At 47.7% G+C, this 23,759-nt stretch overlaps 1 protein-coding gene across 7 annotated transcripts in view; it reads right to left on the bottom strand.

Annotated features, from left to right (window-relative positions):
* CEP250 (centrosomal protein 250) overlaps positions 1-23,759 on the bottom strand; it is a 125,308-nt gene that overhangs the window by 76,198 nt on the left and 25,351 nt on the right. For all 7 annotated transcript variants that reach the window (XM_090064153.1, XM_090064156.1, XM_090064157.1 and 4 more), the window contains 3 exons: positions 21,373-21,618; positions 20,303-20,399; positions 11,162-11,260 (listed from right to left, as the gene is read on the bottom strand). In XM_090064153.1, coding sequence (XP_089920279.1) covers positions 11,162-11,260; positions 20,303-20,399; positions 21,373-21,618 — 442 coding nt within the window. The remainder of the gene's footprint in view (positions 1-11,161; positions 11,261-20,302; positions 20,400-21,372; positions 21,619-23,759) is intronic.

Below are 23,759 nucleotides of genomic sequence, written 5' to 3'. Positions count from 1 at the left end.
GAACATGATAAGAAAGCAACAGCTACCATAACTCTTTCGGTCAAGGAGTCAAACATACAGACTGCAGACTGGATCCATCCTGCAGAGGTAGGTCATCCTACTCATGGAGCTTCTTGTGGCCTGCATGACTCAACTCTCAAGACTCGTAACACTTGTTGCCTCAGCTGCCAGAACACCTGCCCTTACTCACCACTGAATTTGGGGGTTTTTAGCTGCTGTTGGGGACTAAAATTGGTGGCAAGGGAAAAGAAGAAACAAGTAGCAGCCATATTAACCGCCAGGGCTCCAGAGTCATGCTGAAACATGATTCTGACACTCCTGCTCTAGCCTGAAAGGAGAAAGAATTAGTTGAACTAGTTTCATTACGGGTTGGGCAAAGATCTGAAGTTAAAATTCCTGTGGTAAAGGAGGCGGCAAGAGGGAGGCAACCCAAGACAAACTGTCAGCTAAGGTTTGAAAGAAAAACTATGGGCAGTCATAGTAGAAAGAGATGATGTTACTGTAATAGGGAACCATAGCTCTGTTACAGAGAAAAGGATGCCAGGTGAGGAAATGGAGTGAGGCCACTTTACCACTAGGACTTTTGTAGCCAGGGGGACAGGATTGGCAGCCTGAAAAGGGGGATTGGGAGCACCTGGGCTAGGTAGGCAGGAGGCCTGATCAGCAGGGATCCTGGTTTTCCATGATAAAAAACTGCAGATTCTCTAATAAAACCCCCAAAATCCGTGATTAGAATTAAAGGCTCCCCACAACACCCCCTGGCCCTGCTGGTAGCCCTCACTTCCCCCCACAGCCTCTCCAGCCCTGATGGTGCTCTTTGCCCTCAAAAGAGCCCCCCAGCCCTGCTTATGCCCTTTGCCCCCCACCCACAGCCCCGCCCCCCCCGCCAGAAGGGGCCCCTAGCTGTCAAGGCTATGGGACTAGGGACCCAGGTACAGAAGGCAGCTGCAGCAGGAGCATGAAGCCGGCTCCCCCACTGCTGCTGCTGGTTCTGGCAGGGGCGGGGCTGGCTCCCAGTAGCTGTGCGCACTCCCAGGGAGCAAGGGGGACCTGCACACCCAGATCTGTACAAGGGGCAGGCTGTGGGCTTGAGCTCCCTCCCTGCTTCCCTCCAGGCAAGACCTGGCATGGCTGGGAACAGCAGGGTCATGCCGGGATCTACTTGCCCCATTGCCATGTCTCCTGTGCCTGCCACTGCTCCGAGTGGCGGAGCCCCACGCTGCTTCCTTCAGTGCAGCCCTGCTCCCCTCCCTGCTCACAGCTGGAGTGCCCCACTGGGGGCACATGATACCTAAGCAGCTCTAGCAGCTCTTACGGGAAGCACACAAGGACACGCTGGCCAGGCACTCCGTACGTTTCCCCAACACCTCCTTGCTCCCTCAGCCCCCAGCCAGCTTCCACCCCAGCCCTGCCCCACACCCCCCCAGCAAGCCCCACTTACCAGTTCACAGGCTCCAGGAAGAAAGTGAGTCTGACCTAGGCTTTATGACTGACTAAAAGCTGCAGGCTCTGTTCTTACCCCTCTCCTTCCCCCTCTGGGCAGGGTTGGGGCTTTCCTGCCCTTTTTGCAAACAGCTCTTGCAGGCTGGAACTCAGCCAGCCTGCGGAGCTCTTTACAAATGGGGGAAATCCATGGGTTTATCTGCTAAAAGAGAAAATCCACGTTTTCTCTGATAAAACCAGGAAATTCGTGGTTTTCTCTGCTTTTCCATGGAAAACGGATCCGGATCCTGCAGGGATCCTGGTTTTCTCTGTTTAAAAAAATCCCAAATTCTCCAATTAAAACCCCAAATCCGCATTTTTCCATGATTAAAACGAAACATCACTATGTATATGGATATGAGTTGAACACAATGTTTTGTTGATATATTTACCTTTTTAAAAAAATTTGGAAGCTTACTAGTACCTCAATCGTTATAATAAAAGAAATTATAAATATCTATAGTTTAGCATTTGGTTTTTCTTTTTTTTATCATGGAAAATCTAAGCTCTCCTTCCCCCTTCGTTTACAAGAATGTGTCGTCCCCCCCCCCCCCAGCTTTGTGGTCCTGAGCAGCCCTGATATGCTGCTGCCCTGCCCCTGCCTTTGGCCCTCACTCCCAAGCCACAGTCCCCCCATCCCTGCCAATGACCCTCATTCCCAACCCACAGGCCCCTGGCCCTGCTGGTACCCCTCAATCCCAACACACAGTCCCCCACCCTCCAGTGCCCCACACTTCTGACCCACAGCACCCCACTGCCCCAGCCCTGCTACTGCCCCTCACCCCCAGCCCCCCAGGGTTTGAGGAAGGGGGTGGGTGTGAGGGGGAAAGGAGTGTATGCACAGGTGATGCATTGGGGGTGCAGGGTGGCACATGACCCCCAGATTTCTATGCCCAGAGTAAGGTGCAGGGCTGCAGCCTGGCCAAACCAGCTCCAGGCAGGAGCCGCCTCTGCATTCCAGTGGGCAGGACCCAGTGTGGGAGGGAGTGCTGCACCATGATCGTGAGGCTGGGTGGCAGCAGCAGTGGTGGTGTGGAGTTGTGCCCCCCGGTGCTGCTGGGCAGGCAAGGGGCACCTCACCTTGGCAGCCATGGCAGTGAAGCACTCCCTCCTGCCTGCCAGTGCCAGGTCCTGCCTGCTGGGCTGCAAAAGCAGCTCCTGCCCAGAGCTGGTCCAGCCCAGCTGCAGTCCTGTGCCCCACTATGGGTGCAGAAATCTGGGGGAGCATGTACCCCCCCTCCCCCTACACACTTACCTGGAAGAAGCTGCAGGAGCTGCTCTCCACCGCACTGCCTGGCTGCTACATGCATGTGTGCACAAGCACATGCATGTGACACCTCCTGCAACCCCCCAGCCCCAAGCATCCTTTGCAGGCTGGAATTCTGCCAGCCTGCAAAGGAAAATCTGCAGTTTCCTTGGTTTTTCTCCTTTTAAGTAGAAAATCTGGAAAACCCCTTACTGATTAGCAGACTGCATGAAAGGGGTTAACTGGGATATAAACCCTTTCTCAAGGCAGAGGCAGGAAGAAATACAAGGCCAAAGAGAGAAACTGTGGCCTGACAGGAGGAGACCCTGATGATAAGAAGGGAGTGAGTACACCTGAAACTGGGAAACTATTTCTATTAACTCAAGGGGAGTCCTAGGGAGTGACTGCACCCAGAGGTTTGGGGACTGCTTATATTAACCCAGAGGGAGTCCTGGGGAGGAGAAGCACTCTGAGGACCATTTATGTTGACTCAAGAGGAGTTCACTTTTCTTTCCTGTTTTTGTATTCATTTGTTGGTAATACCCAGCAGATCGGGGTGGCTGTCAGGGAGGTATGAAGGCTGCAGAGCAGAGTGCCCAGCACCCTGACATTTTTTCTGTGTGTTTTTTTCCCCCTCCAATTTACCCTTTCCTCTTTTTTCTTGTATTAGACAGAAAAGTAGGCAACTGCCTCTGCCAGGCAGAGGCATGAAGTGGGGAGGGGGAGGGGTCAAGTCCCCAGAGGGGCTAGAGGCCCTGACTCATGTTAGGTAGACTGGGACCCAACAGCACTGGAGCCCCAGCAAAAGCTAGAAGGAGAGAATGAAGTAGTGGGGAGGGCATCCCTGCATTACCCAGGCAGGTTGGTAGCCAGAGAAGGAGAAGGGGAAGCAAGGCACTTTCAATTAGACTCTAGTCACCTAGAGCAGTGGTCTCCAAACTGGGGTGAGGAAGACAATCCATTGGGGTGTGAGAAGAAAATATTAGAACTTCTATTTAGATGTATATTTATATAAATATACATATACTGGGGGGTGCATACTCAAATTTTTTACTGATAGGGGTGTGCAATCAAAAAAGTTTGGAGACCACTGACCTAGAGGCAGCCTCCTATATATTATTCTAACCATAACATGAAGGCGTGGCAGATGAGAGAGGAGCCAGATAAGGAGGCCAGGGTATGTAGACAGGTGCATGCAGCTGCCAGGGAGTAACATGACCACCCCTGGAGGTGCACCCCGTTACAACTAGCAGAAAATGTAAGAGGAATAAAGAGAACTTATACAGCTATGAAATAAAAAGTACAAGATAAATCATTTTGTATTAAATATACTTCAACAAAAAGCCTAAGTAGCACTGCAGTCATTGCTCTTTTAAGTGTTTGCAAGGCATGTAAGTAATGTTAAGATTGTGGCAGGTAGCTGGGTACTCCTGCCACTTTAAAAGCAGTCAGGCTAGTGTTGGGGCAGCCTGCAGGTGCGGCCAAGGTTGATTATGGAGTCACCTGACCCTGGAGGAAGGCTGGGCTTAGGTAAGATATAAGCCCAAACTTGAGATAAACCAGCAGTAACAGCTTGGAGCCTACTGAGATAATACCACCTTAGCAGGATGGTTGCAGCTTGAGATGATAGGTCAACACCTAAAGCAGTCTGGAGGAACTAAGATGAGGAGGAGATTCCTAGTGACTCAGGGAGGGGTCCAGAGCCCAGATTGAGGGGCTGAGAGTGTGGGACCAGAGAGGGTCCAGAAACCCCAAAGGAGGGGCTAAGCGGAAGACAACATTAATGAGGATGCCATCTGTGAGGAATAGGGCATGGTTTGGGGCAGAATGGAGCCATGCAATTAGCCCATAAGGCAGGAACCACAGTGCACCTGGTGATCATTTGAAAGCAATTTAAGAAGCCCTGGGGCAGCCTCCCTCCTATAAAAGTAATGACATCAAGGCATTGCAAGTGACTGAAGGGGTGATTGCCCACAGAAAGTGAGGGCTGAAAGGACTCTAGAGGCTTCACGGCCACCCCTGGAGAGGTACCCTGTCACAAATCACAATGCTAGACACCCCAATCAAGAAGGACAGTCTCAAAGAAGCAGTTGAGGAGGAAAGTAAGGAGTCAGGGAAACAGAAGTGCTAGGAACTCGTTAAATACCCTTGGGCAGTTCTGGGGTTACTAGCAACAGCTTCTAGAAGTACCTGAGGAAGATAGTTGGGGCAGTAAAAATGCATATACTAGCTAGAAAGAACAGACAATGGAGACCCAGAGTCCCAAATCTAGTATTGCAGGGAGGGACTGTTCACACCCATCTTCAGCACAGGAGGCTTAGGGGTGTGAAGAAACGCATTAATCTTAATGAAATGTTTCCACACAAACAGGTGTATGAACTGCTCCATTCATCTCACTCCACCACTGCCAACCAATTGTGGTTTTAAGGTTTGCAGGCCTGTGGCACGTGTGGCAGAAGGCCACCTCTGTTCCTCCCCCAAAACTCTGTTCTGGGACAATTTGGTTAGGATGGGCCCAGCAGAGGTTACATACCTTACCCTATCTCTTTAGGTAACCTGAGCTGGATACATTCCTGAGGGAGGGGGGAAACCTGCTCCCTCTGCCTACATGACTGGTATCACATACCTGGGTGAGGGGCTCACTCCCTGAGGAGCTAGGAACTGCCAGTCTGCCTGGCAACTACTGATGCATTTCAAATTGGTTGGCTGACAGCCAACAGGTGCTAGCCTCCATTGGACCAGGTAAATTAGGTCACAAGGGCTATATAAGTTAAGGACTGCCCAGGAGGAAGGGGCAGCAGCCATGAGGAAGACTTAGAGAGAGAAGAGCTGGACCATCTGAAACTTGCTCTCTCTCTCTCAGAACTCATGATCAAGGAACTGCCTGCCTCCAGAGGGAATCTCCACCTACCTTGTGGGTAAGCTACCTGAGATCTAACTAGATATGTAGCTTGCAGTAACTCAGATGCGTGATCAAAGGCTACCCAGCCATAGGAGTTTGCTCGATGGGATTTCTCTGATATTGCTCTACCCTGTACCCTATTCCAACCCTACCCCTTGTAACCAATAAAGTTCTCCTTTGTACCTAGTGTGGAAACTTGAGAGTGGGTCTAGGTTATGCCTTGGGGTCCCCTTGGTTCGGCTGACTAAGGGAGACCACTACTTGTGCTTCCAGCTGAGGGAAGCATTCCAAGTTCTTGAAGTGAATCAAGTACCCTTGAGGGCTACTAGGCTCTGTGTTTCCCAGGGTGCGCAGAGCCAGAATCAAGCCCAGCCCTAGGGTGGTGGCAGTGGAACCCCCAGGCTAGCAAGTGTGCTCCAGGAAGGGGGCCAGCCAGATGTGAGACACCCCCAGGGAGACACTCAGACTGAAAGGTGGTCGGGCGCAGTGAGGTGGGTGGCTCAATGCAAGAGCACCCCCTACTGGCCTGCCACAGCATGTACAGAGCATACTTATTTTTAGCTCCAACTCCCAATATCAGCACCGTTTTCCATGTATTGAGAAATAGATATTACTAATGTACACATTAGGAAAATCATTTGAATTCACTGTGTTTAGATTCTAAGGAAAGCACTTGTGGTCTTAATCACCATGCAAATTCACTAGTCAGTGTGTCACTCACAAGAGGGCTTTTGAGAAAGCAGTAGCTCACATAGATGTCTTACTGCCTAAGGAGTACTTAAGCTTTTACAGGACAACAGATTTTGAAATATTTCTAAACTGTTCCTTTTTACCATGTAAAAGCTGAAAGTGGGGTATTACAAGCTATAAATTTCACAAGGTCACAGCCTTGGATTTTCCCAGGTCCTACACCAAATTAGTTATAAAAATCAGAGTATTTTATGAGCACCTCATGCAAAAGTCTAAATATCAGACCTTAACAAATGACCCACTAACTTGCATTTCTCTGATCACATCCAATTTTATTTTTTAAAACAAACAAAAATACCCCATTGAGGAATATGAGTCACGATTATATTACTTAGAAGTCTTATTACAATTTTTCATCTTCCTTCTATTTTTCTTGACAATGCTTCTGAAGACAAACTCCAGAAAGTTGGTGGATTTTAAAGAACTTAAATATCAGCTATTAGACCATAAAGTTTTGTCTCAAGGCAAGATTTCTTGAAGCAGCCCCTGCAGAAACATCAAGCTGATTACAAGTAATGTTCCCAAAAACACATTTATGAAAGATGCCAGGGGTAGGGTTAAAATTGTCAGGATTTGGGTGCTGCTCAGTTTCAATGGTGGGGCTGTCACTTTGAACCACCCAGTTAAAGTGACTTGACAAAAGAGCTCTAGTCTCGTATATAACACCTTTTGGCACAGCAGTTTGGCTCAATCCATGTTGCAATTTTTAGTTTAACACTAAATTTTTTCAATGCTGCTTCACTGAAGAGACAGGAGCTGCTATGATCAATCCTACATAAGTGAGATCAGTTAGGCAGGATCTAAGCCATAGTTTGAGACCTTGATGCAAACAAAATACCATTGTGCAATAGGCAAGGACTGTTGTGGGTGATATCTTTTACTGGGCCAACTGCATGGCTGGAATAGATTTGACAAGCTTTCAAGGACCACAGTACCCTTCCACAGATCTCTGAGGATGGGTACTGTAGTACCTGAAAGCTTTTCTAGGTTGTATGCTCTGGGTGGGCCTCGTCATCAACCTCTTTTAGAGTTCAGGCCTGTCTTCTGATGAAATTTGCCTTCTATGCTTTCTAGTTATTATAACTAGGAGGCGTTCAGCCCCATTTATTGCAGCCCTAAGTCCTTCGTCTGGAAGCTGATAGACTCTTAATTGTATTATAAGAGTCTGGGGCTCCAACCTCCCCTCATGCCCCAGCCTTACTCCACCGCGATGTTAATAATAGGTCCAGTCCGATGTTAATGAAAGCACACAATCTTCCTCTATGCAATAAACAAAAAGGGCTGGGCCACAGGCATAGATAGCTATACCCTGTACAGGAGCGATCAAGTGGATAAAAAAGGGAGGGGGTGTAGATCTCTATGTCAAGGAAAGTTATGAGTCCCTGTAAGCTAGCACTGGCATCCAGGGTGGACTGGAGACCCTCTGGGTTAAAATCTGTGGGGAACACAGCACGGGGAAACAATGATGGGAGTCTACTACAGACCTCCCACCCAGGATCAAGAGCTTGACTGGGAGTTCACCAGGGAATTGGCTGAGGCCACATGCTCCCGGTGCATGGTTGTCATGGGAGACTTCAACTACCCAGACATCTTGTGGGAAGAGCGCTCGGCCAAATCCGAGTGGTTGCAAAGTTTTCTCTCATAGGTAGATGAGCTCTATCTGATGCAAGAAGTCTACAGGCTGATGAGATGTGAAGTGCTGCTCGACCTGGTACTGGCAACAGGGGATGACCTAATCAGCAACCTAACCAAAGGGAAGCTGGGTGACAGTGACCATGAGCTGACCACCTTCACCATCTACCGTAAAGCTGGCAAGTCAGTCACCAATACAGAAGTCCCTGACTTCATGAAAGCTGACTTTGACAAGCTTAGGAGGCTTGTCATTGAGGCCCTAAAGGGCCACAGCCCACAGGGGAGGGGAGTTCAGGACAAGTGGTTGCTCCTCAAAGGAGTAATCCTGGATGCACAAGCTAAGTCTGTTCCATTTCAGAGGAAAGGCAGCAAAAGGGCACAGCAGCCCCCTTGGCACACCAGGGAACTAGTGGACCTTCTATGTCTAAAAAGACAGACCTACAAAGGATGGAGGATGGGATCCATCTCCAAGGAGGAATATTCTGCACTGGTCCGGATCTGCAGGGAGTGAACCAGGAAAGCCAAGGCTGCGACGGAACTCCAACTAGCTACAAGTATCAAGGACAATAAAAAGTCCTTTTTTAGATATGGGGAGCCAGAGGAAAAGCAAAGGCAACACTGGACCCTGCTAAATCAGATAGGACAACTGACAACCAACGCCCAGGAAAAAGCCAACTTGCTAAATGGGTACTTTTGCGTCGATCTTTCACCAGTTCCACAGGATGCCCCTGCCCATTATGGGACAGGGAGGCCCGGGTGAGGGAGATTCCTTACCCTCCATCAATGCTGACCTCATGAAGGAACACCTTGAGAAGCTGCCTTGACAGTTTACACACCAGGGTACTCAAGGAGCTGGCAAGCATCATAGCTCAGCCCCTGGCACAGATCTTCGAGAACTCCTGGTGCTCTGGTGAAGTGCCCTAAGATTGGAAGAAGGCCAATGTGGTGCCTATCTTCAAGAAAGGGAGGAAAGTGGATCCAGCAAACTACAGTCCCATCAGCCTGACCTCTATCCTGGGGAAGGTCTTAGAAAAGATTATCAAAGAGATCATTCTCAACAGACTGGATGGTGGCAATATCCTGAGGGATAGCCAGCACGGGTTTGTTGCAGGTAGGTCTTGCTCGACCATTCTCATTTCCTTTTACGACCAGGTGACCTATCACCTGGATAAGAGAGAAGAGATTGATGTCATATATCTTGACTTCAAAAAAAGCCTTCAATCTGGTATCCCATAATCACTTCTTAGCAAAACTGGCTCACCATGATCCACGGGCTGGGGAATTGGGTCTGTCAGGACCCAGAGGGTGGTGGTTGATGAAAGTCAATCGTTCATGGTGCCCTGTGACCAGTGGGGTCCATCAAAGCTCTGTCCTGGGGCCTACACTATGTAATATCTTCATTTAATGATGTGGACATTGGTATCAGAAGTGGACTGGCCAAGTTTGCCAACAACACCAAACTCTGGGGTAAAGCGTCCACACCTGAGGACAGGAGGGTGATCCAGGCTGACCTGGACAGGCTCAGAAAATGGGTGGATGAGAACCTGATGGTGTTTAACATCAAAAAATGCAAGGTTCGCCACCTTAGGAAGAAAAACCTGCAGCATGCATATAGGCTCGGCAGTGCTACAGTGGCTAGCACTACAGACGAAAGGGACGTGGGGGTCATGATTGACCACAAGATGAACGTGAGCTTTCAGCGTGATGCTTCAGGTAATAAAGCAAGCAAAACGCTGGCTTGCATCCATAGATGCTTCTCAAGTAAATCCCAGGACACCATTCTCCCATTGTACTCAGCCTTGGTGAGGCCGCAGCTGGAGTACTGCATCCAGTTTTGGGTTCCACAATTCAAAAAAGATGTGGAGAAGCTTGAGAGAGTGCAGAGGAGAGCCACACGCATGATCAAAGGTCAGGAAAATAGACCTTATGATGAGAGACTGAGAGCCATGGGACTCTTTAGCCTGGAAAAGCACAAGCTCAGGGGTGATCTGGTGGCCACCTATAAGTTTATGAGGGGTGCTCACCAGGACCTGTGGGAACATCTGTTCAGCAGAGCACCCCAAAGGATGACAAGGTTGAATGGTCACAAACTACTCCATGACCATTTCAGGCTGAACATAAGGAAGAACTTTACTGTCCGAGCCCCCAAGGTTTGGAATAGACTGCTGCCAGACGTGGTTCAAGCACCTACTTTGAACGCCTTCAAGAGACATTTGGACGTTTATCTTGCTGGGATCCTATGATCCCTGCTGACTTCCTGCCTCTGGCATACCGCCCATTACTGGGCCATACTCCAATGCCCTTGCTCCTCCATGAGTGGCCTCTCTTGTGCCATCAGGCTTCACTACTCACATACTGGCCTTGCCACACAGTCCTCCCATTCCCACAAGTTCCCCTGCTCCACATGGTCTGGCCTTGTGCCAAACCCTGGGCTAATTCTGCCTCTCACTGGGCAAGTCTATACTATGCCCCACCATGGAGGCACTGTCTCATGTTTGCAACCAACTTCTCATCCGGCTGGCCCTTACACTGACCTTCAGGCTTACTCCCATTTGGCCCTACTCAGTGTGCCCCTGGGACTGTCCTTCAGGCCTACTCCCACTTCAGCCCTGCTCAGTCCCCTCACATGCTCCCACTTCAGCCCTTACTCTGTGCAGGCCTCCCAATGCCCTATACACTACCCACTCTGGGATCTCCGGGATCTGCATCCCTGCTGGACTCAGGTGCCTACACGTGGGCATACCTGGCCCCCACTACTCCCCCAGCTCTCAGAATTACCCACCAGATGGTGGAAGCTGGGTTTAAGGTGCTCCTACCCATCTTTCACTGGGGAGGTAACTGGCCTGGCATTTCCTGGGGGCTCCCATGCCACTAGGAGCCCTACCAGGCCACCCTTCCCCAGCAAGATGCAGTTTTAGGTCATCCTGCTCTTACCTCTAGATGTTCTATGCCGCTCAGCCAGGTGATGTTTCTGCTTGGGCTGGCAGGAGCTAACTGAAGCCTTTATATGTCTAGTATTCCAAAATGGCTGCCCTCATCTGGCCCCTGGTAGCTGCCTGCCTCTGCCCTTAAAGTGGCAGGCACCCAAAGGTGTACTGCCACAAAATACTAATAGAAGAATGAGAATACTGTTTCAACATTTTACTTACCTGAGTTAAATCTTTTATCATCTGTTGAAGGGAAAGGTTTTCTTCTTTAGCATTTTTTATCTGTGAAGCCTCATACTCTATCTCCAACTGAGTACTCTCCTGGGAACAGAATACAGAGCAGTGAAGAGGGATGAACTAGACATTCTTTCTTACATGACCATCTTTCCTAGCACTACCATGCCACTGTGCCTCAGATCTGTATAGACAATTGATAGAGATGTCTTAACATTCCATGGCCTATTCAATCTTTGCCTTCTTTGATAAAGCTAACTGGATTCAACTTGATCATCAATAGACTTAACAAAATTGCTATTTCATGTTTTTTACAGAAAATGCGAAATCTGGCATTTTCCACAAAAAAACGGTGGGCTCTGTGATTTTGGTGGACTTGCTGCAGGGAAAAAAACCACTTACCAGCAAGCACAGAAAAGGGTGGGAAGCCCTGCAGTCATGAAACACTGGGAAAGGGGGAAGGTTGGCAAAGTAAGAGGATTTTGGTGCCATCTTTAAGCAGCCAGAGGCATGCTGCTGCAGCTTAAGGAGGACTGATCAGGGATGAACAGTAAGAAAAAATCCTGCAAAAAGGCCAAATATGTTTCAGCTCTGGACCATATAAGGCAGTATCCTGCAGGGACCTTGCATGCAGATGGAGGCAGACTGCTCTGTACCACCTGCAATGCAACTCTGGATGTATCAAGGAAAACCAGTATAGCTCAACACTTAGGGCACATCCAGACAAGTGTGGATGTTTGGTTCCCTGGGGACAACTAGCAGCAGTGCACCTTGCACCGTCCCTATTTCTCCCTGGGGAACGCTTGTGCCATGTGCACATGCCAAGTTACCTCAGGTGGGGTGAAGAAGGCTGGAGCCAGCACTACGCTGGCCCCAGCAACCTTATCTGGGGTCCTGGGGACTGCCCAGGGCTGCAGAAGCAGCGATTCTGCTGCTCAGAGCCTGGCCGGCAGCTACAGCACAACTCCAGCCAGCCCAGTTCCATTTCTGAGTGCTGTATGCTGCCTGTACATGTGCTGCTCCACCTTTTTTTTTTTTCACATTTTTTTTTTTTTGACCTCTGGATATCCAGGGTCAAAAAAACCTGTAGGAAAAAAGAACGGAGCAGCGCATCTATAGGCAGCACACACCACTCAAAAGCAGAAGCTGGGCTTGCCAAAGCTGCACTGGAGCTGCTGGTCAGGCTCTGAGCAGCAGAATCACTGCTTCTGCAGCCATGGGAGGCCCCCAGGACAGGCTGCTGAGGCCCTACCTGGGGTCTGGATGCTCATCCGGACATGGGGTCAGACACTTGTCTAACATGACCAAGGTGCATTTAAAGCAAAAGGCTGCTGACAAGGCCGAAGGTGAGACCAACAAACAAGCGACCATGTTCTGGATCTTTAAAAGGACTATTGAAAGCAGCTTGGGAAGGCTAATGGCAGCATTTTTCCTTGTGGAGGCTTTTGCAGTGAAAAACATCTTGCTGGAGAAACTTGATCACCTTAGGGGACTACCTGAACTTAAAACATGCCAAATGCTGGCAGTTTTCCATTTGTAGACAACCTTCGCCAAGACTATCTCCCCTCCCTGCAGTGACTGCTTCACATGTACAGTCCACAAAGTCTGCATTGGCATTGTATAAATACTTCTCCATTGTGGCTGATGAAGCCACCCTCAGGATAACCATGTGCTGCACATTTTATTTGTACCTGGGAGCTGGACAGACCTGCCTGTTTTTCAAGCAGAGCCTGAAAAACAGGTCCACCTCATATCTGTCAATTTTTCTACCATGGCTCAGACTGTAGTGAAGGCAATTGTCAACTATGGCTTAGAATTTAATGAGCTCTCAGCATTTTTCTCTGGCAATGCCATGTACTTGTGCAAGACTTTCTCTGATGTGCTCCAAGGAATGCTGCCCAATGAAGTTCATATCTCCTGCAATGCATACATTCGGTCTTTAGTAAGTGACATCTTGTGCAGCTCCCTCATCTGGACAGCTTGGTGTCCTCCTTCAACAAAGCCTTCAAGCACTGTCCAGGCTGTAAGTTCTGGTTACAGGGAGTCCCTTGCCCGTCAGAGTGAGGACTCGCATGCAGCTGTGTTGCTGACACCAGAACTTGTGCTCACAAGGTGAAATTCACAGTTCAACATGGTCTACCACCACACTAAGCACATACAGTACTATCAGCAGTTTGTGAGCAAAGAGGGGAAATCACACCTGGCACACAATGCATGCTCAGGCTTTGCAATCTCTTAGAACAGGAGGTTCAAGATCAAGTGAAGTTTTAAGGTAGAAAATGCCACCCATTTCATGGAATTTCTAACATGGTTTGAAGGCCGGCTGGCTGTGATTTACCACGCACACAAGCTGATGGATTTTATAAGCTGGGTTGAAGACGTGGCATCACAAGAACTGTCAAGCTGTCATAGTGAAAAGGGACAGTTCCAGGCAATAACTGTGAGGCTGAACCAGTATTATAGGTATGACCTGTCACTAACAGGAAAAATGATATTTAGAAATTTGCTTTTAGGAATTGGCTTGTAGGTAGGGTAACTATTGTATTAAAACAATGGTCCAGGGAAATAGCAAGGGTTAATTGCTTTCTAAATGTCTGTTTGTGACAAAGTTTCATGTTCTCAACCTTCAAGGTAGACACTGTGTCCAAAGCTATCAGACAAACATCCTGGGAAATTGAAAACATGCAGTGTTCCATAACAAAGATTAGCATTAGGTCAGTGACCAGCTGCAAAGCCCCTGGGATTTCCAGTTTTGGTGGAATGACCAAATTAGGAGGCCAGGGATGCCCAAATTAAGATATATGCATGTGATATATTTGAGAAACAAAAGGATATGCTGAGAGGACTGAATATGGACAATATGACAACCACAGGGAGACAAATCAAAGGTACCTGGAAACAAAGAGTCTTCAAGAAGAAAAGAATACAAAAGGAGGGATTTTCAGAGCAGCTGGTGGGGGGGGGAAGGGGGGAATGGGATCCTGAGGCCACCATGGGCAAAGTGTGCACCACCGATCTATCTCTCCCACCCCGTTGGTGTGAGTGGGTATCAGCCCTCAACCTCCAAGACTGCTGACATCTGACATTCAAGCAAAAACCACAGGGTGGTGCTTGCATACTGGCTAAGCTTATTGTCCCTCTACAAATTCCTGGGACTGGTAGATAAGTAGAACTGGGAGGGTTATTTTGTTTGCTTTGCCTGCATTACTCTTATCTGCTATCACTGCTATTATTGATTGAAAGAAGTTGTAGTTGGCCTGAGGGTTTGGGTCTGCCCAGAACAAGATATCAGGACTAGATCATAAATCCAGTAGCAACAATTGGCAACTCTGCTGGGACCAGGTCTGTCAGCACTCTGGGACTGGGACTCAAGGGCAGTAATGTGACCAATCACAGAATTTGTTGATGCAGAGTGAGTCTCTTTAGAGGGGTCAGTCAAGACTCATAGTAAGCTGAGGCTGTAGGATTGCAGGTGGAGACCTGTGTGTAAGATGAAACTGTATGGCCTAGGTAACTATGTCTGTGTCAGAATCCCATGCAGGAGGTCAGTTTGTTGCATTGCTGACTAAAGGTTGTTTGTCCAGGTTAGGCAGAATAGTGTACAGGAGTACTGCTGTGTTGGTGGCAGGAGCAGCAACTTTGAGGTAGACAGGGTCACAACCTGATCTGAGAGAGTACCTGAAGTCTGTAGTTTGAGGAAAGGTACAAGTTGAAGTCCACCTGGGTTAAGTAAGGGACCTCCTATTGTGCTAACGATGGGAAGCCAGGATAAAACTGACCTGTGCCTTTTGAAGAGTGAAGACATGGTCACTTGTTTCTTGGTACTTCTGGAATACTTTGTGAAAAGCTGAAACAGTTGTGGGCTGTGTTGGTGACAGGAGCAGAGCTTAAGGAAAGAGCTGTTTTACAGGGATTGATAATGGCATATACAGCATTGTCTACTGAAGTAGCATAGATGTGGTAGAAGGTTGTGGTGACAGGAGAAGTGGTGTGTGTGCGCTCTGGAGACTATAAATCGGAAGTTACAGGTGCAGGCTATGGCAAGCCAGGATGTTAGACAGGCAACACCATTTCAGGGAGCTTGGACATGGTTAAAGGAAGGCAAGGAAAGATCCAGATAGCGCCACTAAAATTTGATTTGTGAAGATGGCTGTGCCCACCTAAGCCTGAGCAACTGTTCCAGGTGGCTTGGGGCCTGGCGACCCAAACTTTGGCCCTGGTGACCTTTGGCACTACTGTCTGCCAGATGCTTCCTCTTAAGAGAAACTCCTGCTGCTCACCCATCATATCTTGGTGTTAGAAGTAGATGTGGAAGGCTCCCGTGATACAGGCTCACTTAGGTGTGCTCCATACAGACGTCTCTTACGGCTCCACCTCCCTGTGAGGGACTGGGGAATACTCACCTGGGGTACTCCCCTAGCCACAAGCATAGGTCTGGCCAGAATACCACTTCTACGCTACTGCGGGAGCTCCTGGTCTGCCCCAGACCTGTTTTCCCACCTTGCCAGGTGAGGCGGATTGGCAGGGATCCACGGTGAATGCAATATCCGGGGTGGAGGAGGTGAAGGAGGAGGGCAGTGGGCAGGTAGGATGCCAGCGATACCCAGCCCAAGATTGAAGTCCCTAGGAGTGGGACAGGAGACTGACTGGGTCTTGGAGGCTTGGAGGAGCCCTCACTAAAGGAAAAAAAAAAAGAGAAAACAAAGGAGGAGGAACGGACTTTCCCCATCACCTCGCTGTGGTTTTGTTGACAAGCACTAATTTAACCATCACAGACCATCAATTAAGCTGGGCGCGGCAGTGATCAAGAGAAAAAAAACAGAATGAGGAAAAAATAAAAGAGGAATCCAGCTTGTTGGTATCACCGAAAGCCAGGTGCCCGGGAAGAAACGGGCAAAGCCAGAGGGGGGGAGAGAGAGAGGTTCTTTCTCTCTCTCTCTCTCAGCTTACTTTTTTTTGGATGCCTCAATTAGCTGCTGCAGGTGGCCAATTAAGGCGGGCACTGCAGCTATCAAAGAAAGGAAAACAACCTCTCTCTGCTTACTGGTAGGCACAGGGGAGTCAAAAGAGACGGCAGGCAAGACACAGGGAAATTGTCCTGTCCCTGACTACTGGGGAGGGAATTCAACGTGTTCAAATAAATCTTCCTTTTTCTTGTGGACCTTCTATTTTCCTCTCCACTTCTTTTTACTTTACCGACCGGGAACTCAGGGAGTGTGAACCAGCGGTCAGTCGTGGTTGGGGTGGGGAAGTCATCACCCCTCCCTTTCATTTACAACCTAGAAACAGCAAAGTCATGGCAGGAAGAAATAGAGAGGCAGGGTAAGAGCATGAACCAGACTGACCAGAGGGTCACAACGCTCTAGAGAAGACCAGTGAATGTCAACTGGACTTAAAGTCACGCAACCATATCCAGCGACTACCCAACACTCCCCTACACCTCATCCATGCACCAACCTGTTGGTGCCTGGCCACGTGGTTGATGGCCTGGGTTCCTATCCCATCAGGTCCATCCCTTTTATCCTGGCCAGGTTGACTGCTTTCCCTGGTAGGGCTGGTTGGCTAGCTGCGCAGCCACATGGTTACTTCATGCCCCTGCTCTGTACATGAAATTTAAACAGAAATCCAAACATCACTCACAATTTGAGTTGGCCTCAAGAACACAGTCCAGCCAACCAAGGGAAGGGACTGCTTCCCTTGGTTGGACAGGCAATTTGACCCTGTTCAAGTTTGGTCCTTTGCCCTAGGGTCTCCAGGAGCTCCTGGTCTCCTGGCCCTGGCAATGGTAGCAAAATAACATCTCCCAAAATAGTGAACAAAAATGAGGCCACAAAAATAAAGCAGAAAACAGGGAGGCTGTGCTTTTCCTCCCACTCACACCCTGTGGATTGCTAGGACCTCAGATCCTTGGCACCTCCTGTCTCCCTGGTCGATGGCGTCTTTCCCGATAGTGGTAGCGCCTCCCCCAGGCATCCCCTTGGCATCTCCGGGATGTTACACCCCAGATTTGCTGGCCGGGAGCCTGCAGCTGCTGCGTTGCTGTTTTGCCATCCTGCCTCTTGTAGCCACTTCCCAGCTCCAGCTGATGATGTCAGGTTCCCGTGCCGTCCTAGCTGCACTGATAGCGTGCTTAAAAATCGCACCGGCAGTGCCGGCTCCCGTTCTGCATCTCTGGCCACTGCACCTGCAGTCCAGGCACTCCCTGAACTGGCCACTGCACCTGCAGTCTCGGCACTCCCTGAACTGTTCACCAGCCCCTCTGGCATTCTCTCGTTGCCCCTCTGTCCCTGGCATAGGGGTTTCCAGCCCCTCAGGCTTGTCAACATGCGGCAGTGGCTAATCATCCTAGCGTGTCAAAATCAGGAGGGGACATAGAGGAAATGAGTAATATTACTGGACACCTACACATTCTTTTTGTTGCTTAGGTCCACTGTGCTAATATGTGCTTGTGAACTGGAATTGCAAGGCAAAGAGGCTGCTGGAATTGTAAATGTATACACTCTCAGGTTTGGTAAATGCTGTTTGTCAGAGGATATATGCAGTAGTAATAGGGGCGAGGGATGTCTTTGCTCCCCTTTCCCCACTTCCCCCCCAAGAGTATTGTGGATATCATAGAAAGGAAAGTGTTAACAGATTGTTAAAGTAGCAAAGTGTTTACAGATTTTAAAGTGCAGCCGTGTAAACAAAGGGTGTGGGGGGTTTTTTCCCCTTAGAAGTTGTTTTGAGCAGAAGGAGATATACCCAACAACAGGAAAAATGGGTCTTATACTAAAATGTTGTCTGCATTTGCAGATACATGGTTTGGAAGTTCTTTTGAGGACTGATAAGGTTCCTGAAAGATTGTGGTTTGTTGATGCATCTAGTTGTTATGAAAAAGAAAACCCAAAAACAGGGTTTGCCATAGAGAATGTAGAACAGGCCACAGAGGCAGTAGCTTTACTGTTCAAGAAGAGTCAGAGCTTTGCTGGATTGGTTGCTCATATAAAGAGAGGCCAGAAAGGGCCATTGATGAACATGGATTGGGAAGCCTGCAGCCCAGGAAGGATACGGTTATGGCATTGCCATCAGTTATAAAGGGTCTGTCAAGGATAACAAAGGCTGGAAGTTAAAGGGAGACCTATAGGGTGAATGTTAAGGCCCAGAAGAGAGTATGGGGACTTCAGAGAACTGCTGGAGAGAGGCTGAAGGTGAAAGATCTATGGCAGAGCCTGAGAAGATGGACCCACAGAATGCAAATAGAGGGACTGGGAGTGGGGGCCAAATAGGGTCATGAAAGCACAGAATGCCAGGGACTCAAAAGCGCAGGAGGAGCCCGCAGGGTCCAGAGACTTAGAGCAGAGACAAGAGAGAGACCTGATGAGTGGTGACAGACTGAGAGGGGCTGAGTATCAGTGGGTCTAGAAAGCCCAGTGCCACAGTCTCTGCCACCTTGGTTCAGACAACTGGCTGCCTCCTTTCCTTAGTCCTGTTCATATTTTGGACCCCAACCAGGTCCTTGTTCTGAATTGTGACCCTCAGCTACTGAAATTAATCCCTGGATGGCAGAAAGAGTGTGACAAGGAACACATCACTTATGTGAACTTTGTCAAAGAGTGCCGGATGCTTGTGCCTGTGTTTTGGGACTCTGCGACCTGTTTCCACAACTGTACGCCCTGGCAAAACTGCCTCAGCACTTCAACAAACTCAGTCCTAGAGGTTACAGTTGACAATAAGCTGGATATGAGTTAGCAGTGTGCCCTTGTTACCAAGAAGGCTAACTGCATACTGGACTGCATTAGCAGGAGTGTTGCCAGCAGATCAAGGGAAGTAATTATTCCGCTCTATTTTGCTCTGGTGAGGCCACATCTGGAGTACTGTGTCCAGTTTTCTGCCCTCCACTATAAAAAGGATGTGGACAAGTTGGACAGAGTACAGCGGAGAACAATGAAAATGGTTCAAGGGCTGGGGCACGACTTACAAGGAGAGGCTGATGGAACTGGGCTTATTTAAATTGAAGACGAGAAGACTAAGAGGGGATTTGATAGAAACCTTTAACTACCTGATGGGTGGTTCCAAGAGGATGGAGCTAGACTGTCCTCAGTGGTGACAGATGCCAAAACAAGGAGCAATGGTCCTAAATTGCAGCAAGGGAGGTTTAGGTTGGATATTAGGGAAAACACTCTCACTACGAGGGTGGTGAAACACTGAAACAGATTATGCAAAGAGGTGGTGGAATCTCCATCTTTGGAGATTTTTAAGGCCCTGCTCTACAAAGCCCTGGCTGGAATAATTTAGTTGGCGATGGTCCTGCTTTGAGCAGGGGACTGAACTAGATGATCTCCTGAGGTCCCTTCCAACCCTAATTTTTTATGATTCTATAATTCAGTGGATGCTAAGCATACCATCTCCGTGTACAGACAAGTGTTCACCCTACAGAGACAGAGAATGTCAGCAGCAATTGCCTGTGGATGCTGCATGACAGCATTTAACAGATAGCATGAATTGCCTATCTCAAGGTTAACATTGAGTAAACTCCTTTTTACAATGCCATTTAATAAAGTATAGTCATGGTATTAGTTACAGTTCATGTTCTGTATAGACCTAATTTCATAAGACATTTCAGTTCAGAGTTTAATGAGTAGATTGCTTAATAATGTTTCCATTAATGGCTTCTGCAGGTTTATCAGGGTAATTAAGCCGTGGTTTTGGGAGATCTGCCAACCTGTGGGAAGGGGTGGAACTGCCAGAGTCCCTTGGCTAATCAGGTGTGGGAAGGGGCCCTGCCACAATAAACCTGTAAAAATGCTGGCCAGCCCTGCAACCTGCCTAAGAAATTGGCCTTCTGCCTCCTCAATTTGGGTAAGTTCCTAATCATAAATGCCTAAGACAAAATATATTGTGTTACACAGTCCATGATGCTGGCATCAGTGATCTATACAGCTCTCCTATCACTATTTGACATGAATTGGGACCAAAGTTGCTAACCACACAACAAATATTTTGGCAAGGTGTCTACTGTTTCCTTACAGTGTAGAAGAATATCTATACAGAGAAAGCTGCACGTTTTTTGTGGTGAGACCTGGAGAACAAACAGATCAAATCTAACCTATGAACATTGAGCTGCTTTCTCAGACAGCAGTTTTCACGCACCAGAATCTCCACGGTGTTGCTAAGTGTCTTCATGGTCTTTTCCTTCTCCTTATTCTGCTTCTGGGACTGTAGAAGAAGGGCTGAAAGCTCCAACACCCTAAGAAGAGAAAGTCCAAACAATTTTGGAAGAATTCCAAAATCTTAGCATGCCATCAGATGCTCAGGAATTAAGGTTCAAATCTGTACAGCACCTTCATGAGGCACAGGAGATACGGCTCAGTGCAAAGGAGGCTTTCAGCCACCTTTTGGCTCTCAGGATTCTGATCTCCTTTTTAGGCTGATACAGTAGCTTAAAGAAGATCATAAGGGGTGTTTACAGGCTGTGTCAACTCAGAATCACTGTAACTAGTATGGTAGGGAGAGACCTCTCCTGTTCCCAAAATGTCCCTTGCACCTGTTCTTAACATGGGGGATAATGTAGAGCTGTCACAGGACTTCTGAAGGCTACATGCAATGCCCACACTCTGGGATATCTCTCTACTTTTTGTGGCAGTTTTGTTTACCACAGCAATGCATAGGCCAAGTAGCAATCAGAACCTGTTTCTGAACTGCTTTGTTATAATAGTGTTGCTATATTCATAATGGCTCAGGGAGTTTAGAAGCAGCAAGATTTGTTTGGTAATATATATTAGTAGACCAGCAATAGTTGGGAGATGTTAGACAAGCTTTTGGGCACAAAATACTCTCTCTCATGACCTAAGGAAGAGCACTTGGTGCCCCAAAAGCTTGTCTAACATCCCTCCCAACTACACCACCTGTCAAACAAATCCTTCTTCTCTGAACTGCTCAGCATTTCTCTCCAACTACAAACCCAACTGTACTCACCACAAGGCTGCATACCTTTTTATTACACTATAAGACCCCATTAATTTCTCCCAGAAATTCTCCTTTCTTTACATTCAGGCTCCTCTCTTCCTCTGTTTTCTTATAGTACCAGACATTTTGAAAAACAAAGCCTGTACAAAATACTGTGCTTTGAAGGTGAATGCAGTTTTACTGTGAAGAAATGTGCCATACACAGTGAGAAACAATCCCCCAAAAGCTGGTGTACTTTTTAAAAACTAATTTACCTTTCTTGAAGCTCCTCCTTTTCAATGTCCCCTTTGACTTTCAAGGATATTGCTTCTTGGTCTTTCCAATTTATTTCCTTTTCTACCTCCTGAGACCTAGCATGATTCTGTTGTATGTGGTCTTTCAAGGCAGGTCTTCCCAAAGTGCTAGACTCCCAGAGTTGTGCACCAGAATTTAGCTGGAGGCAGTTAACAAGTATAGATCCAGAAAGCTTCATCTGCTCTGCCTTCAGCTCTGACAAATCTCTGAGGGAGGACAAAATAGTAGAACTAATGTGTTGCTCAACAGAACGCTCATCTGCAAATCCACAATATGATCATTACAATCCACAGTTGAGAACCAATAATAGTAGTGATGTTAGTGCTGTTATAGCCAAGATGGCCCAGGGAACAGCGACCTTCTTCCCTTTGAAATGTCCTATACTTTAACAAATGAGATGCTTCTATTTCGATTGGTTTTTCTTGGTTTATAACTATGCCAAAAACTTTCTCTTTGTGCTACAGCTTTGCTGCCCACTTTCTGTCTTAAGTGAAAATTTTCATTTAATAGGGCTAAGGAAAAGTAATTGTTCTACCTTGGATTGCATATAAGCAATATCTGCTGCTTTCCTGGACCTGAGAAAGGGTGTTATGGGTGCAGACAGAAGTGCAGCACCCAGCTATAACTCAAAACGTTTTCTGCAAAGTGTTCTGAGTTACATCAGTATCCCAAACCAAACAGAAGTTTACTGTTGGTTCCAGGGGGGAATGGAATCTAGCTGCGGGCTGGGAGCCTGCAGCCAGGTTCCCATAGCAATGATCAGGCTTTGTGCCAGAGCTGTCTGTTTTCAGAATGGGAAGGGGGAAAGGGAGTAGAAGGAGCTTGATCTTGGGGTTCCCCACCTGCTGCTGAAGGGTGGGGTGGGTGAATTGGAGCCCCCCCCACCTCAGAGGGGCTCCAATATACTCGCCTCACGCTTCAGGGGGGGCTGAAAAGAACCCAGACTGAATTCCCTCCTCTCCCTTTCCCCACTCCCATTCTGAAAACAGTGACAAGCTGGGAACTCTGCAGCAAGTTCCAGAAGAGGTTACATTTTGAAACGTCTGTGTTTCAAATTCACTTAATTGGCAAATACAATGAAGACAATATTGGCAAACTGCAAAGTGATTGTGGAGGTATTCAACAATCATCATGTTGCTAATCATACTCTGAAGAAATTACAGAAGGAGAAGCAGGGGAAAGAAAGTGCATTTTTATTGCCAGGAGAAACTAGACGGGGCTTGGCTATGAAGTGTTTACATAGTTTGCTGCGCACAAAGGACTGTTTGCAGTGTGCTTCAACAGATGACACAGTATCTCAGATTATTCCTGTGAACATTCGGAAACAGATTCTCAACAGTGATTGTTCTGGGTTTGAGTTCAAGGAGCACTCAATTTGCTACTACCAATTTCAGTGGCTATCAAGAAACTTGAAGGAGATACACAAGCCTTTCAAATATTCCAGAGATATTCAGACAACTGAATGAATATCTAATTGAGCTTTTCCTTTCTTCACCTCTACCCAAAAAAGTAGTAGTAAAACAAATGTTTACTAAAGATCTGAGTTTTGCTCTCATCCAAGTTCATCTGGCAGCAAACCTTTTGGATCCTCAACAGAGAGGACAACATTTATCAGAAGACGAATTATCTACTGCTCTTGATACAATTATGGAAGTAGCTAAGAACATCCCCAACACTAACCACATAGCTGATGACAGACATTACTGAGTACCGTGCAGAAAAAAAATTTTGGAGCAAAGACATCATTTGGCAGGCAGCAGAGAATACATCTCCTCTCACATGGTGGAATGGATACTGTACTAACCGTTGTCCACGATCGCTCTAAGTATCCTAAGCATTTCACCAACAGCAACTTCTTGTGAACGGAACTGGAAGGCTTTCAGCTCAGTCAAGACAAAAAAGAGGAATAGACTAAAAAATGAATGCACCGCTAAGCTTGTTTCTTTCTCAAAATTGCTTGTCCTGGAGAATCAGTCAGAAGCACAATTAATGAAGAAGATGCAGTGTGATGATAAGTTGCCTTTGCCCATAGACTCATTGGTGAAACCATCTTTTAGCGAAAGAGAATGTGGTTCAAGTAGTTCTGAATCAGATTTGCCTCAATCTGATTCTGAAATGGAACTAATAAGTAGTGCAAGTGACTCTACAGGTAGTGACAGTGAAACTGGAGGTGCCACAATGACCTTGTGGCAATGCACTTGCTGTGCCTGCCACTTTAAGGGCTGAGTCAAGCAGCCAGCAGGTGCTTGATTGCAACAGCCATTTTAAAACACTGGCTGCCTGTATAAACACAGCAGTTTCCTACTGGCAGCAAGCAGAAACATTGACTGGTTTAAAGGCTGTATGA

This window comes from Crocodylus siamensis, chromosome 10 (assembly GCF_052110815.1).
Source record: "Crocodylus siamensis isolate JL-2025a chromosome 10, ASM5211081v1, whole genome shotgun sequence".
In the NCBI taxonomy this organism is placed as follows: domain Eukaryota; kingdom Metazoa; phylum Chordata; order Crocodylia; family Crocodylidae; genus Crocodylus; species Crocodylus siamensis.
This window is presented reverse-complemented; position numbering and strand designations above follow the sequence as displayed.